Source organism: Anopheles cruzii, chromosome 2 (genome assembly GCF_943734635.1).
Source record: "Anopheles cruzii chromosome 2, idAnoCruzAS_RS32_06, whole genome shotgun sequence".
Lineage (NCBI taxonomy): Eukaryota > Metazoa > Arthropoda > Insecta > Diptera > Culicidae > Anopheles > Anopheles cruzii.
Genome location: NC_069144.1, coordinates 30,151,961 through 30,167,952, shown reverse-complemented (window position 1 = coordinate 30,167,952; position 15,992 = coordinate 30,151,961). Strand labels below are relative to the sequence as shown.

Here is a 15,992-nt window from a genome sequence, read left to right as displayed (position 1 = left end):
TGTAATATTAAAGTAACATTGAAATTAACAGTATCTAAGCAAAGGAAGAAGTATTTGAAAAAGGAATGAAATGCCGTCGAATAGATTATGTGTTTTATTCTGTTGCTTATGATTTGTTTATTACCGTTACGAATAAATTTTCTTGCATTTTAGTGGATATCAGCGTTTAAGTCTCTAACTAATCGGATTGCGCAAAAACTGCCCTTGATTCATGCCGTTTTACCAAAAATCAACAAAAATTACCGAGTGTAATTCAAAGTAGACAAAGCAGAAGTAGAATAACTAAACAAAATGTTAAAAACTTAATCATGCGCAGAGGGCTCTTCGTTTTTATGTGTAAGCTAATGTGGTGCAGCAGGCCAATTTCGGAGAAGGTATATTCGGAGAAGATATATTTTAAATAACAACAAAAATTGCACATACCCATACATACCAGAACAGTAAATTAGGTAGTAGTGATAGATATATAAATAACTAGCCCAATCGTTGACCATTCTTGAAATAATTAAATTGTGAACTGAAAACGGAAAATTATGGTTTCGAGTTTCAAGGTTCGAGGGAAACCGTTAAACATGCAATTATGAAGCAATAATGTAACATGGAGATGCGACGCACATAAATCAGGAACTATCATTGAACGGCGTTAGACAAATCAAGCAAGTTTGTAAATACCTAACACATATTTTAAACACTCTGCTTAGTGGCAAGTAATGGCTTTACATTAGTTTGCATTCTGATTGCTGAAAAATGACAATAATAAAAAATATTTGTAACATAGTTTCAATTGAAAACATATGTGTAACACATGATGCTGCCAATTATCAATCACTTGCCGAGAACCGAGAACAAAAAGTTCAATTAAGCGAAAACAATAGCTCTCTTACGCTGAATGCATACAATTGTCGCTACTCCCACTATTTTCTTCTTTGCGTCCACCGTATTTAAAACGTCTGTAAAATAATTTGTAATCATTTTTATGAACTTTCTTCTTCTATGTTTGAATCACGTTTACACTTAACAGTCATATTGTTTGACATCACGCAGTGTAAAAATAATTATACAGACTGTGTTAGCAGTGTTCGCTTTAGCGGCCGACAGGAATCAGCAATCGTAACTTATTTCTACCAAAGCAGTGTGTTGGACAAAGTTGGATCAATCGTGAATGAAACGGTATTTTTGCTGGACGATCTAAAATGTCATCGTTACGGTGCACATGATGTTAAGTCGGGATTGTTGAATGGCGTTACTGTTTCTGTATAAAATGCCAATGCGATAAACGTGAGGATCGGTTAAAGTTATTCTACTTGTATCATTCGATTCATCTTTGTCTGGTTTGTCCCATAGTAGATGTAAGTTTTGTTGGTAACAATAATAGTTCCAGTAGAATGGCACCGAAGGCAATGATGAAAGGGCCGCCGCTGACGTCAAGCAGGTCATCGGAAGTGAAGTCCACCATTAAGATGTCGGTACCAGCAGAACTGAAATTTTTCACCCGGCATTCAAACCAGATTGTATTCTTTTAGGTTCGACTGTAATATAGTATCTTTGACGGCGGCAAACACAAACCGGATGTTTTCCGTGTCTGAGTAATGGCGGAAAACGAGAAAAAAATAAATTAGTGAATCATAGAATTGTGTGATAGTTTTGCTTGATTTAAATAAAATAAGACTGAACTCTTAAAGTTTTACAAATAATATCGCTTTATTAGAAACAATTTCATGAAAACAAAAATTAAATTACCAGAAATTTGTTCTTTGGAATTAATCAAACCATGAAGCACACAAACCTGCGCATGAAACATACGTTGTTGGTACTATTCAAAACAGCGCTTAAAATTGTGTAGCGAATTCGAGTTTCTAACCAATTTCATTTGATTCATTTAATCCAATAGTATAAGTACATGTTTAATTAAGCTAAATTAAATTCTTTAAGCGCGGTTTGCATGATAGTATCTTTCACGGCACAGAACACTAATTTAATATTTTCAGTGTCTGTTATCGGTATATATTGCACAGAGTTTACAAGACGAAGAAATAATCCAGAACGCAGGCAATCAACAGATAATAAATATAAAAAAGAGAGAAGAAGTCAGTAATTTCAATAAAAAACGAAATAATCAGTACTACTAGCAAAGTTTACTAGCAGAGAATAACCAAATTTAAGATTTTTACTTTACTTGTGTCTACTAATCTGTAAGAGTTCGAGCTTTGATCATATAAAAACGGAATGAAAGCTAAATTATTGGTTTCTAGCAGTAAAACTTACCAGTCGCACATGTGAAATGGGAATAAATAATTTTCTCCGAGTCTGGATTTAAATCTACAAACATGCGAAGTATGAATTCTCTGGCAGCTATTGCATCTCTCTGTGGTCCTGTGATTATGGAAAAATATATATTTGTGCGTTAGCGATACTAAAGCATTTTTATAAGGTAAGGCACAATATACGGGAAATGGAAAATAAATAGGCCACTAACGGTTTAGCTTATACGGTCATTTCCTTCACACTACATAAAACAACTTTTTCGACGTATACATTACACTAGCGATAAAGAGGTCTGTTCGCAATGCATTGCCTTACATGACTGAATTTGCATTTAGCCATTTTCTACTAATAATTGATGATGAGTGCTTAACCTGTGGCGCAAGTGAAATGTGAGTAACACATTCGATCCGGATCAGGGTTTTCACGGAGGTAAACTTTCAAAATAAACTCTCGCGCTTTAACATCGTCTAGTTTAGGACCTTCAAGACGTTAGTAGATATCGAAAATAGGCAATATATAGATTAGAAAATATAAGATAAAATATAGAAAAAATCCTCGTACGAATGTACGAGGATTCATAATTATTCAATTACACCCCACGGCAACTTACCATCATATTCGGGGAAATAGTCGACCAAATGTGAATACATTATCTTTTCCTCGAGTAAATCTTTTTTGTTCAAAAACAGGATTACTGAAGAATGCTGGAACCATGGGTACGTAATAATCGTTTTAAATAATGCCTTCGACTCTTCCATTCGATTCTGTTCATAAAGATAAAACATTTCACCAAGAGAAACAAACAACATGATTAGCAAAAGCTCTACTATATGCGGACTAGTACTTATTGTAATATTTACCTCATTTTCGGATTCAAACAGAATTTGATCGTACTCAGAAAGAGCAACTAAGAAGATGATCGATGTAACATTTTCAAAACAATGAATCCATTTCCTTCTTTCAGATCTTTGTCCCCCGACGTCCACCATTCTGTTATGACAACCACAATTTAATTCATAAAAAAGTATCGTTAGTAAAATATTAGAAATAAAATAAGGAAAAGATTTGAACATTGCGAAGCAGTGTTGTTCAAACGATGAGTTTTTGCATCGTCCAAATTGATAGCCTACCCACAAATCACACTACGTACCAGTGCCCGCATGCAAACACAGTGATTTAGCAAAGAATTAAAAATAGAGACATTTACGAACAGAAAACATACGTTTTACATGCAAATTTTAGTGAAAATAGTTTACTTTTCTTGAAAGTATTAGGCAAATAATACCAAAAGTAGATAGCATTGCTTGTAATACATTGTAAATAGATTGTGTTACATTTACTAGGTCTATGCGATGCAAAACGGACTTTTTTTAACGGATTGTTGTTCAGGGATTTTCCCCATGACCTTCAAACGTCTGGATACGCTGGATTGATGGACATGAAGTTGATTCGCGAGTTCATGTTGGGATTGCGTGTCGTTTTCGTTTAACAGTTCTTGAAGTTGGACGTCCCCGAACTTTTTTGGAGTTCTTGGCTGAACTTTTCTGGAAAGGTCCAAATCGCCATTTTTAAATTTTTTATACCACTCAAAACACTGTGTTCTGCAAAAGGCGTGTACACCGTAAGCTTCAAGTTGCATTCGGTGCGCTTCTGCAGCCGTTTATTTCAACAGGTAACAAAAAAGTAATGATCCCCGTAAAATGCTTTTTTCGGGCACAAAACTCGCCATGGTCTAACCCTTTCAACGGCCGTTTGCAAACTGATGAAATTTTTTTTGCGACCTGGATTCATTTACCTGATGTCAAAACAAGGTAATGATGAATGAACCGCTAAACTGGGAAGTCCCAATCGACAGGTACAGCCATTTTTTTAAAAGTCCGTTTTGCATCGCATAGACCTAGTAAATGTGGCAGCTGAAGCGATAATCCATCATATATTGTGTGCCTGTGCCTATCGTAACATCACAGTAACAGAAGATCGAAGGCAATTAAAGTTAAGCACATATATAGGGCGATTCACCATACTTCCAGCAAAAGTTCAATACAAACTATCGCACTTCGACAGCCGTAGCTTGCAAAATAACTATAGTACAACAGTTCTTATTAAAATTACAAAAAATAAATAATTTGCTCAGAATGCTAGAACCAAAGCTTAAAAGCTTTTAAACAACTCAAGAATATAGTTAAATATTAAAAAGTGCAAAGAAAAAATCAATTGTAATGTAGTGTTATTTACGAAAATAGTAATGTACATAAGTGAAAACTCAAATATATACACAATGAGAGCAAGCCAAACCGAAGCCAGAAAACGAATCGAAATACACAACTTACATTATGGCTATACTATACTACAATGGTCAAAGCTTAATTCAAACACGTAAACGACCTGTTTTACATTACTACTGCATGACTTTCGGCCAAAAAATCTTAGTTCTTAATGTTTCTTTAGATTTCGGTCTGCTTTCTATTCTTCGTTGAAACTCATCGACAGAAGGTTCAGGGTTTTCGTTTGCTGCTGAATTGTAAGATATTTCAGCCCAACGCCTGCTGTAAATTTCAGTTCTACCCCTACCTACTGTGCGTCCGACCCATCGCCACTTGCGCTCTCGAATATCTATTGCTCTGGTAAAAACACGACGAACATTTGAGATCAAGTTATGTTACCACCAGACTCGAACTGTATCTAACTACCAAAACCAAAACAAGAAGCCTCCACCGAAGAAACAGACCCTTGAACCAGCTGAACGCAAGGAAGTTTAACTTAAAATGTTGGTAATACACTGCTTTAAATCTACGACAGTTCGCGGACCACAAGACCACCCACCATTGAATGGAGGACGATCGTTTGCTAGTTCGTCCCCCATCCCCGTTTGACACCGAATCTTCCGCAGCGGGCAACCTCAGGCATATTAACGTGACCTTCTCAGACCTTCCCAAGGCATTTCAATACTTATTGAAGGCATGGCAATTGTTAATAAATTTGTTTCGTTAGCATACTACACTATTTCAAATATGGAACGGGATTTTGCAAGCTAGCGTAGATTTTCTGGTCATTGTACAATTTTATCACAACTTGGATACACAGAAATAGCAAATAGCGATGTAAGCTTTTAAATAGATTTTTTTAAATCATACCTAAAAATGATGCTATCCAAATCGAATGGATACTCTAAAATACCCGTAGTCGGTGCCCTAGCTCTCAGAATATCTTGCTCGGTAGGAAGAAAATCTTCTTTTTCAATGCGCTCCATATCGCTTAAGTAGCTAGATTTATAATAGAACGTATATCGAAATTAAAACAAGTATCCAATCTGTTTGCACATGGGTCTGTTAGTTCTGCTCTGCTGCTGTATTCAGACAATGCAAACACTTTATTTTGCAGGCCGAAACCGCCCGGCGGTTGTAGTAGCCAGATAAACATACACTTTATTGACACAAGAAACTGTAGTCAAGGGATGTAATTTTTGATATTGATGACATTGCCTCACGATTAACTTTATGATTAAGTTGATTGCCGAATTGTGTATTTAATCGAATGATCGTTCGTATCGCTTGAATCGTATCGTTCAATCGTATCAAAGAGGTACCTCTTTGATCACAGTATAAGGAACTGATTTTCAGGTCTATTGTTCAACTTGTGTCGTTCTTAATACGACTTAATCAAATTTATACAACAACAAAAACTATTTGTCACAAAACACTTATGGGTATGAGAAATCATTGATATATTGATATGTATCACCGATGATGAAAAATGGCACAATCAAATAGATTGATTGGAAGTAAATAAAAAATGTCAATTGCAAAATTTGTTAGAAGCTATTTATAGTTAAAAACAATGAAAAATAGGTAACATACTCAACCAAAACATGCATTTTTATATTAGATTATAAAAGCTACATTGAAACCAAGTTAAAATGACACCCAAAAGCCATTCATGCATAGAACAGTGGATGCTAAGTAAGACAATAGTAACATTGTAACGGAAGTATATCGGTGGTGATTGCAGAAATTAAAGCAATGCTTCTAAATATTTCCTATGAGAAAAAGTATACCTAAACCGTATTTCTTCCAGATCGAAGGGATACTCGATTATTCCAGTCGTGGGAACACGCACTCTCAGAATGTCCTGCTCCGTTGGAAGATAGTTTGTTGCCGCGACACGATCGATCTCCATTAGATAACTAAGCGACAAGAGGGTACATTACAAATCGATATAATTAAGCTAACGCTCAAAAACACATAAATTATACGAATCAAGTTGTTCCCAAAGTAATTGTTTTTCACTAGGATTGTTAAACTTTTGGGGTTAATTGATTAAATAACATATTGTAAAAGAGGTAACATAATAAATTAAATGAGGCTAACCCAGTAGTAATAACATACTATCTTTTCGGGCATTCGGAAATACGTTCAATAGAACTCAAGAGCTACAAAAAAGTTTAAATAATGTTTTCTTATGGGCATTGGTTCATTTCATAAATACGGCCCAGTCCGTTCTTCTAAGATAAAAAAAATTAAACTGGTTCGTTTCAATCAATTCAATCAATAAACACAGGGGAGGAAATGAAATTTCAAAATGCTGACACATTTGATGAACTCAATGCATCAGAACAGAACTAAGCCGAATATCCTTAAAAAATGATCAATTCAACATACTATTTGGCGGAATCTGTTAGTTGATACTCTCTCCTTCGATCGTAACATTCTTGGATGCCAGCGTCGGCCCATAAGTCTTTGATTGCTTGAACGTACGGCGGTTCGAATGTGGTTACTGTTTCAAAGTCTACACTTCGAATCAATTCGGCGTGTTCCTACAATGATAAGAACAAGCACTCAGTATCCGTAAAAACATGTACATTTCCTGACCGAAACAAATGATCAAATACATACGATATTTGCTGGATCACTGTAGAGGATTTTCAACAGATCCATCGCTCGTATCATCGACTGCATTGCCATGAATATGTTTTGGTAGACTAGTTTTATGAAACCCCGCTTATCTTCGTCCGAATAGCCACTACCGTGGATAATACGCATCTGTTTGATGAATGTTGATTTACCCGATTCACCAGTACCTGTAACGGCATAACATAAAAACGCTGTTATTTTAAATAATTTTTTGGATGATCTGTTTTATATTATGAAGTTATGTTGGTTGGTTGGTTGGTTGGTTTTTTAAACGATCCGCCATGTGCTTGTTTCTACTATCGATTTAATACAAATGAACCAAGTACAACAAATCTAATTAACATTGCACCACTCGATTAGTCAGTTACACTGATTGTTTTTATTTACATCGTACGTTGCTTTACAATGGCACAGATCGTGCCATTGTTAGCTTTAACGGACGATTAAGTAGTATAAACCTCAATAGGTAAAACTTAGGTGCAAAAAAGATAACTGTCTATGTTCTATGCAAAGCTTGATTTTAAGGGTTTCGAATAGCTATTTTATGTCCACCGAATGTAATTCTGTCAAAAAAAAATCTGTTGGTTGTAATCGGTTAACTTCTCCGATATCAAACATTAAAACGATTACCAAACGAAGACTAAAAACTCGAGTGAGAAAAAAACTTTTACGCTATAAAAAAGATAACACAAAATTAATTGATGCTTGTTTCATTTATAGCTTGAACTAGAGATGCTTTGACGTTTTGCCTGATTGTTCTTGAATGCGATTTTCCTCAGTCAAGGATAAAAGCTTGAAAAATTTTCGGTCTCGTTTTCGGTCAAAGACATGAACAACATAGAACAAGGAACAAAAAGAAGAAAACTACTTTCACAACCAATCAATATATCATTAAATATTGATTGTAAAAATTAAAAAAACTCGTGGGAAAATAATCCATATATGAGTTTTTAAACAGTATTATTTGGAAGGTCTCCAGTGTACTAATTGCTGGCAACTGTTACACTTACCCAGTAGTAACAACTTAAGTTCGCGCCTGGCATCCCGTTTGTCTCGTCGCAGCTGCCGCTCAATCTCCTGATTGATGCGCTTTTGCTCTTTGGCCTCCTCGGATAAGCAGCACTCCATTCTGAAAAGTTAGGTCGCACTGAACAGGCGGCTTCCGTCACTACAATAGTTGTGGGTCGAGAGAATGGCTTAGCTAACAACTCCGAAGATGTTGAATACCAGTAGCTTAGCTGTCGAAATGACTGAATGCAGCGACCCGAGAACTTAGCAGCTGCAGCAGCTCTCAAAAAATCGCGCCGAAGGTGCCAACACTTGTGCCGAAAAGCCCTTCCAGATCTTAGATTTCCCGACAACGGCACCGGCAAGCAATAGTAGCAATTGTTACACACTGACGATATCCATGTATACGCTCTTCTTCATATGATGTGGCCGACTGAGATCACTTTGCGCTCTTTTCTTTATTTTACAGCAGTAGGGCAGCACACTAATCGTCCGTGACACGTGCTAGGATGACATTCGACACACCTTGCACTTAGTTTGCTTCTATTTTTTGCGTTCCTTACTGCACTAACTCAATTATCACATAGCCGTAATCCACCTTACAGTGCGGTTGGAGAGCATACGCGCATTTGCCTTCTGTTCGACACTGTACTCTTCACATGTACTGGACTCGAAGACACAGGTTACCGTTCCGCAGTGCAATTTCTTGATGCAACTAAACCGTGATTTGGTATCCGCTAGTAGCTGGGGCGCTGTTGGTTGTGTCGCTTTATGCCTAAAGGTGCCATTCAGTTCACTTAAACACACACGTCGCTTGCTTCAGTTTCAGCTTATCTTCCGATTGCTTTCGACAAACGAATTCAAAATTGAACCAAACTTCACACTAAGCACATTCCACAACGCAGCCACAAACAAAGTAAACAGATAAAAAAGAACTGACATAAAAATTAACAGAACAAATTAATAAAAACGGAATATTTTATTAAATTGGACTGATGAAACAACTCATTCCATTGTAAAAAGAAATTAAAGCAACGAGACACAGATTGTCGAAATTGATCGAACTACAACAAGAAAGATCAATCAACCAAACGAGCAAATATTAAGAAACAAAACAAAGGTTCGGGAAGAACGATGAGGCTCTCGGTCTGACGTTCTGTTCATATACCGAACGAACGAAGGAGGTAGATGTGACTCAATCCGCAGTAGCAAGTGTCCCACGTTCTGAAGCCTATATCTGCAATCAGGACGATCTACTGGCAATGAAATGTTCGATCGCTTTTTGTCTTGTACTACTCTTTCCAACTTAACACCATCTTCTTATCAACGAATGCTTTCCTTCTTCACGCACGTTTTCGGAATATTGTTTTCGCTACGGTCTCCAATGAAACAGCAATGTTGAGCGGCGGTGACCAGATCTACTGCTGGCTGGCAGTAAATTGCAGGCACTGTTGAACGTACGATCGGTAGTGCAACAAGTATTTCCAGTCACTACACTGCTGCCACAACAAGAAAACACTGCTCTGCTATATGGTACCACGTTTTACTTGGCTTATTGTTGTCGCCGATGCACTTGGCGTTGGATGCACACTTTCTTCGGGGAATGCTCATTCACACAAGATTCTATTGCGTTCGTGTCGTCGTAATACTTTTCATTCGCACATTGCACATTCAGTGCGACGAAATGTGTAAATGACATTCGCTGGCAAACAAACTCTACCGCAGTCGTCTTGGTCGCTATAAAATAAAAACAAAGAGGAAACGTTTTACATGACTTTCGTTAAAAAATCCCTTTTTTCAAGAAGTGTAATAGCAAATAGTCGAATGATACATCCTTTTATCACCGATTTTGGCTTCTGACTTAGACACTACCGATACGATGGTCTTACCATTCACTTATTTTGAAATAGTATTTTATTCATTTGCATTGCTTGCCTTCAAAAGAAGCTCTCTTGGACTGTTTTAAAATGGAACGTTGAGCATAAGACATGGTTTAAAATAAAAGTATCTAACCTCGATTCGGAACACTTAACTAACAGAACACGACTCGGCCAAACCACTGGGCAAGAACTAAAAGCCGTAGCGATGCGTTATGCGTTTTTATAGGCTTCTTCAGTAAATTGAAGGCAATCGATAGGCATTGGCATTATAAAGAACTCCTGTGTTAAATGTATGGTTTTCCCTTGTGGTGTCTCGTGCAATGCGGTTGTCCTAACCGCCTCGCCACGAACTCATACCATATCACGAGGACCAACCAATCAGCAACACAGAGTGTCATTAGTGTTGGGACGGGACAGATTGATCGTCGCCAAACGTAACCATGACCCTAACGAAAGCTTTACGTTATTTATTTTGCCAAATTCGTTTTATAAATCGTAATCCATCTGCTCACTGGTTCCATCGATCTAATTCGATCAGTCATCACAAGTGTAGTTTACGACGATATGTTTGATCTAGTTCGAAAAGGGAAATCGTCAGTGTCTGAATACTTTTGACCGAGAGTGTATGTTCTCGTAAAGGATGGGTCATCATCACAGGAAGAAGAAACAGGTTTAAAACACAATACACATTTGAAGGCCTTACTTAGTGGGTCTTCTTTCGATTACTTAACGTATTCGTGAAATTGATTTTTATGTCACACACGTGAATCGCCATGTTGCCTGTTCTGTTCACCCAGAAGGCCTCAAACTTACTTTCGCTTACCATCCACAGGGCCGATTTCTTTCTTTGCATAGGAACAACATGCTGTACGTTCCCTTATCACTTAATTTAATTACACTAGCTCCTTTACAACGGGACCTCGCATAACGAGCATAATCTGTCACACAACCATAGACGTGTGCAACACATGTTTATGTCCTTCTCGTAATTACTGCATTAATTTAATCGGAATGAAAAGGTTTCTCAAGACAATAGATAAAAAATGTCTAATAATTGAATGCCGTGTTCGAAATGTAAGGCAACATATAAAGACGATATCGATTTGTTGGTATAAGATAAAAAAAAAACAATTTGAGCCTACAAGATAAAAGAACTTTAAAGAGGGACAAGATTTAAAATCTATAACTGTGCATCGCCGGTACCCGTGCGTAGATGTACTGAATAGTCATGATACCACCAAAGTAACCGCCATGATGACCTCTCCAATAACTTTACTTCTCAACAAAGCATTATTTACGTTTATCATATATTACGGTCGTACCCAAAGTATTCTAATCTCATTCTGAAGCATTCCTTATTTGTATTGTTAAATAAGCATAATAAAAGAATATAACAATTATTATGCTTTGGAGACTATTCGAAGTACGCGTTCCGTAGGTCAGAATCCGAAGTTAATAAAAAATTACTAATTCTCAACTCTTTCCATCAAGGGAGTTGGCATTAATGTTCACCATTAACACTCACAGTGATTCCTGTAATGTAACATACTGTGCAGCAGGTACTGAAAACCATGATTTTTGAAACACCAAATTTTCAAAAATAGCAATATTTTTTGTTCTTCGCTTTCATATCTAAGTCCAATTCACGCCCAGCAAATACATTATTTTCATCATACCAAATATGCGAATCTAATCGTGCTAAAGACGACGGTGTGCCTCGACGGGATTCTCTAACCATTGACGTCGGGCTTAAAAGAAGACTTTGCGCAAGGTGAGTCCGGCAAAGATCTAAATTTCCACGCAAGCGCCAATTTCCACTACATGTGAAAACCAGTAGCCAAGAATTAGAAAAGCTTAGTGGCGAGGCCTAAAATGATTCAAAAGTCCACCAAATTAGTTTGACGAATTTGGGAATGCTGACTGTGTTGTGCAAAGTGAAAGTCAAGGGTTTTAACGGAGCTTATACTAATAATATTTTAAACACTCGCTATCATATTTGCACTTGCATTTCCTTCCAATGTCTGTTGATTATAACTGATCCAAGCCTTGCAACTCGGCTTTACACGCCGTAAAGGCCGACATGTGATGGCGCCGATTTGTTTGAAAAACTTCTATATTTTCCCCATTCTCCATATTCTTTAAGTAGCGAAAGATGCTGAAAATGGTTTTCTCGGAAGGCTCGTGGATTTAATTTTCTCTTTCCATTGTAACTTGTGCTGCTCAGTGTTAGGGATACGCTTCGTTGAACCGATGAGCTGCTGATCCTGTGGAATTCTTCTCTTCATTCACTTCTTTCTCTCACTATTTCTCTCTCTGCTTCCTATTTTCAGTGTTCCAAACCGTCTCCGTATGAGATATGCGCGTTTTACATCATTGATTTATTTTATCGGGCGAGGCAGATTTTCCATGTTTCCCGCAGGAAGTTTCTCCAAAGAGAAACTTTCTCTCAATCTCTCGTGCTCTATCCTTCTTACTATTTTGTCTTCGGTTTATTGTGAAGCTCTCGTGTACACAGTGCCTTTCAGCGAAACAATTAATCCCATATTTCTAGGGAAAAACACGACTCACTTCTTGTTCAATAGTAAAGTGTCGCAAATTGTTAATATTCTTCAAACTTTCTACAAACATTCACAATATTTCCACAATTTTCCGCACACTTGAACAGGCATTTTTACTCAATATTTCGCTCTACCAGGAGTAACTCAGCTCACTCTCTCTCTCTCTCTCACTGTGGGATTCTCGCGGTACAGCTATCTATCAGCTACAGTATCAGCTATTTACAAGAAATTCATTTCTGGCAATTTGCGTTCGCCAATATTGGGCCGAATTCACACTTGAAACACACGAAAAATTGGCCACAAAAACATTTCGAACGAAGCGCCATGTGGCCAAGATGTGCAATATTGGCGGATGAACTCGTAACAACACGCAAATTTTATCCGGTTTTTACTATTGTACAGGAGAACGATATATTTTTGCTCGCGCAGTCACCACCGGTTCACTGGCGCTCATTTACACCTCACTTTCCAAGCTGAGATCCGAGAAAATGACAACCTGCATCGACCTCTACTACATCTTTACGACATTCACACACAAAAGAGTTGGCTGCTAAATCCGCTGCGAGACCATGAATATTTTACATTCTTACATTTGATTCTGCATTGCTCACTCTGCGTTTTTATTCGCATTCAGCACATACCGAGCGCATATAACCAGAGCGTCGAGCCGTGCAAAATATTGCCTCTTAAGACGAGCTTACGAATGACCGCATATCACGCAGCAACTAGCGACTTCATGTTTTCCACCACCAGCCAGCAGGTCTGCGGTAACCAGCGTTTAGTTTCCACCTTTACTCCGAAACTGTCCCAATCACGTTTTAATGCAAAGAAACGATTCCTTTATGCAGCGCAAAATCATACAGATGACAAAAAAGGGTGTAGACCACCGTACAGTTTGCGTCGCGAAAAAGTGCTGAAAAATACTTCACCAACATACACACACGGCACACACACACAAACACTCATATGCATACAGAGCACAAAAGTTGCGGATAGATTTTAGGATATGCCTTTTAGCAGCCTTACAACAACCGGAACTGGTACACACGGGGATTGAAGCTGCTTTTCCAGCCCAATTTACTGATCCGCGGGACACAGGTTCGGGTTCTTCCGATTGTGCACTGCGGGGTGGTCTTCGTTGCCTGTTTCACCTGCTTCCGACGACAAACGTGGAACTGTACGCTAGGCAGGGGTGGTTCCAAGATTTACCCAGTGGACGAATGCATGACCAAACCGATAACGCTTCTTTTATTCCGAAAAGGAAACACTTTGTATTCACTCTGCTCTTACACTTCTGCTGTACTTTCTGGCGGCTGCTGCGGCGGTTCTTTTCAACCTCTCTCACTTACATTACACACACACACTATTACACATTCCAACCCTCCTTCCTTTCCTTTCTTCCTGAACCGTGATGATCTTTCGCTCTCGAGTTCTATTTCTTCACAAGAAATGACAGGCGAAATGACAACCATTATTCGAGCAGTTTGACAATCTACTGTACTCAAAACCAATCAATTGTGCTCGAAACATCGGTTTGGCGATTGGCAATTAATTTTTAACTATTACTTACTTTAGCTTTGCCTGCGGTGTACGGCAAGCATAAATCGTGCTTAAATACCTAATCCATTGCAGCGCAATTCGCGTAACGTAAATTAAAACACTGCAATGCAATGTTGTTACAAATCCGTGGTTCTAACTGCGGTGCCAGACGGCACGAAACAAACGATATATCAGCCTCCAACCGCGACAATTTTGACAGTAAAGCGATCAGTAGGTGTCAAAAGCTTTGTGGGTCTGCAGACCCTGCAACAGGGCGCATTACAGACGAAAACAGAGGTTTGTTTACAAACAAACGAAAACAGAGGTTTGTTAACAAGCAAAGATTTTTATTTGTGATGTTATTTTGAATTTTAACTATAAGTTTATCTCCATTTCAGCAATAAAATGGGTAGCAAACCGGAGCAAAAAAGATACGTAAAACTGGTAAGTATGTTTCGGATAAATGCGTAGTGAGCTTGGTTATCCGGAACGCTCCGGATCCGGTGGACGGAACAATTAGTTATGAACATCGAAGTTAATGTTTTGGTTAGGTGATTATTAGTGACGGTCATTATTGATCGTTAATTTTGTTGGAAGTTTACAAGAAGGTGTACATTTGCTTTTTACAGTGCTTCTTCGACTTCAGCATGAATAATGACGCGTATGTTATCCATGGAACCATCTCTCGCTCCTACATGCGGTTTTTACTATAAACCATTCACCGACGGACTCGGCGTCGCCCATCCCTTCGCGACGAGTAACAAGCTGCACGCCAGACGCCGTCCGGGATTTGCCCGACGCATAGCTGGAAACACAAGCTTACAGATTCCTGTACAAAACAATCTTAGCAGAGAATAAACCAGCATAATTCCAAGCATGGCAGCAAGCATTTATTTCTTCGTGATCACTCCCAGTATAATATGAATCCGGATGTTCGGGAAATAACGTGAATTAGTGTGGCTTTTTCGTAAACTCTACATCTATCGCCTTCATAATCCTGTTCGCCGTAATGGTCATCTCTTTCATCAGCTCTGTTTGGCTAGCAATGATCCTGGATGTGCGGTCCTGGTGCCGGACGATTGGCCTGTTGTCACTTTGTTCAATCCCATCTTGCCGGTACAGCAACAATATCTAAAAAAAGCGAAAAGATTATTCAGAAATCAACTTACCTCTCCGATTTCTATTTTCTCGGGCCAAAAACACGAATGTAAACAAGTTTGACATTTCTCTTACTAGTTGTTTCTGTTGCTGTAATATTTCACCTGCCACACGGCACGAAACAGATTTGACACCAAGTTACATGTTGCGCGTAACTGTTTCGTGCCGTCTGGCACCGCAGTATGGTTTTAGAAAACGGCCAGGGTTGCCTTGATTGCCTATTTTGCTACTAAACAAGATGGTAAAAATAAAATATTATTTGGGATCGAGTACTACAAAACACTATGAAACAAAAAGTAGCTTATAGCAATAATACCAATTATTAGTAGCTTACGTAGTTCAACGTCGCATTTACAGTAGTTCCCAGCTGACAAACGGCTGGACAAGCGTCTGCACAAGGGTCTGGACAAAGATTTTTAATTGCCTTAATCAGACGCGTTTCAGTGAAACGCTTCATAATACATATATCACGAAGCGTTTCACTGAAACGCATCTGACTTACATTTGATATATGCCAATAAATACACCGGGAAGTCAAGACAAATATGTGGTGTAACATCAATAGATGATCATGATCGAAAAGGTGATAGATTGAAAAAATATAAACGAAATAATGAAGGTCATGTTTGTTGGATTAGGCACACGATCTTTGCTTTCATTCTGATAGCGGCAAG

At 38.2% G+C, this 15,992-nt stretch overlaps 1 protein-coding gene and 1 long non-coding RNA gene across 4 annotated transcripts; one reads left to right on the top strand and one right to left on the bottom strand.

The window, feature by feature from the left end:
- Positions 1-1,631: 1,631 nt before the first annotated feature.
- Positions 1,632-10,244, bottom strand: LOC128267570 (G protein alpha q subunit). 2 transcript variants are annotated; one of them, XM_053004436.1, is made up of 11 exons: positions 10,197-10,244; positions 9,731-9,920; positions 8,186-9,066; positions 7,158-7,342; positions 6,924-7,078; positions 6,320-6,448; positions 5,400-5,528; positions 3,126-3,255; positions 2,876-3,029; positions 2,266-2,373; positions 1,632-1,991 (listed from the first exon to the last, which is right to left on the bottom strand). In XM_053004436.1, exons 3-11 carry the CDS (start codon positions 8,301-8,303, stop codon positions 1,909-1,911), a joined length of 1,191 nt encoding a protein of 396 aa, XP_052860396.1. In that variant the 5' UTR covers positions 8,304-9,066; positions 9,731-9,920; positions 10,197-10,244; the 3' UTR covers positions 1,632-1,908. The 2 variants fall into 2 exon arrangements, with proteins under 2 accessions (XP_052860396.1, XP_052860397.1); XM_053004437.1 differs by lacking the exons at positions 2,266-2,373; positions 6,320-6,448 and adding an exon at positions 2,637-2,744 and having other exon boundaries at positions 1,653-1,991; positions 10,197-10,227.
- A 4,099-nt stretch (positions 10,245-14,343) lies between these two features.
- On the top strand, positions 14,344-14,987 carry LOC128268331 (uncharacterized). Of its 2 annotated transcripts, none has more exons than XR_008269136.1 (3): positions 14,344-14,457; positions 14,559-14,711; positions 14,790-14,987. It is a non-coding gene; the product is annotated as an uncharacterized LOC128268331 (long non-coding RNA). The 2 variants fall into 2 exon arrangements; XR_008269135.1 differs by having other exon boundaries at positions 14,357-14,485.
- The last annotated feature ends 1,005 nt before the right edge of the window (positions 14,988-15,992 follow it).

What these genes read in the sequence shown, in the direction of transcription:
- LOC128267570 (XM_053004436.1), bottom strand. Translation starts at nt 8,303, where the DNA reads ATGGAGTGCTGCTTATCCGAGGAGGCCAAAGAGCAAAAGCGCATCAAT. An exon ending in TGTTTGAATCCGAAAATGAG is followed by an intron (nt 3,030 to 3,125) that starts GTAAATATTACA and finishes CTTTATGAACAG; the next exon opens with AATCGAATGGAAGAGTCGAA. An exon ending in CTATTTCCCCGAATATGATG is followed by an intron (nt 2,374 to 2,875) that starts GTAAGTTGCCGT and finishes CCATAATCACAG; the next exon opens with GACCACAGAGAGATGCAATA.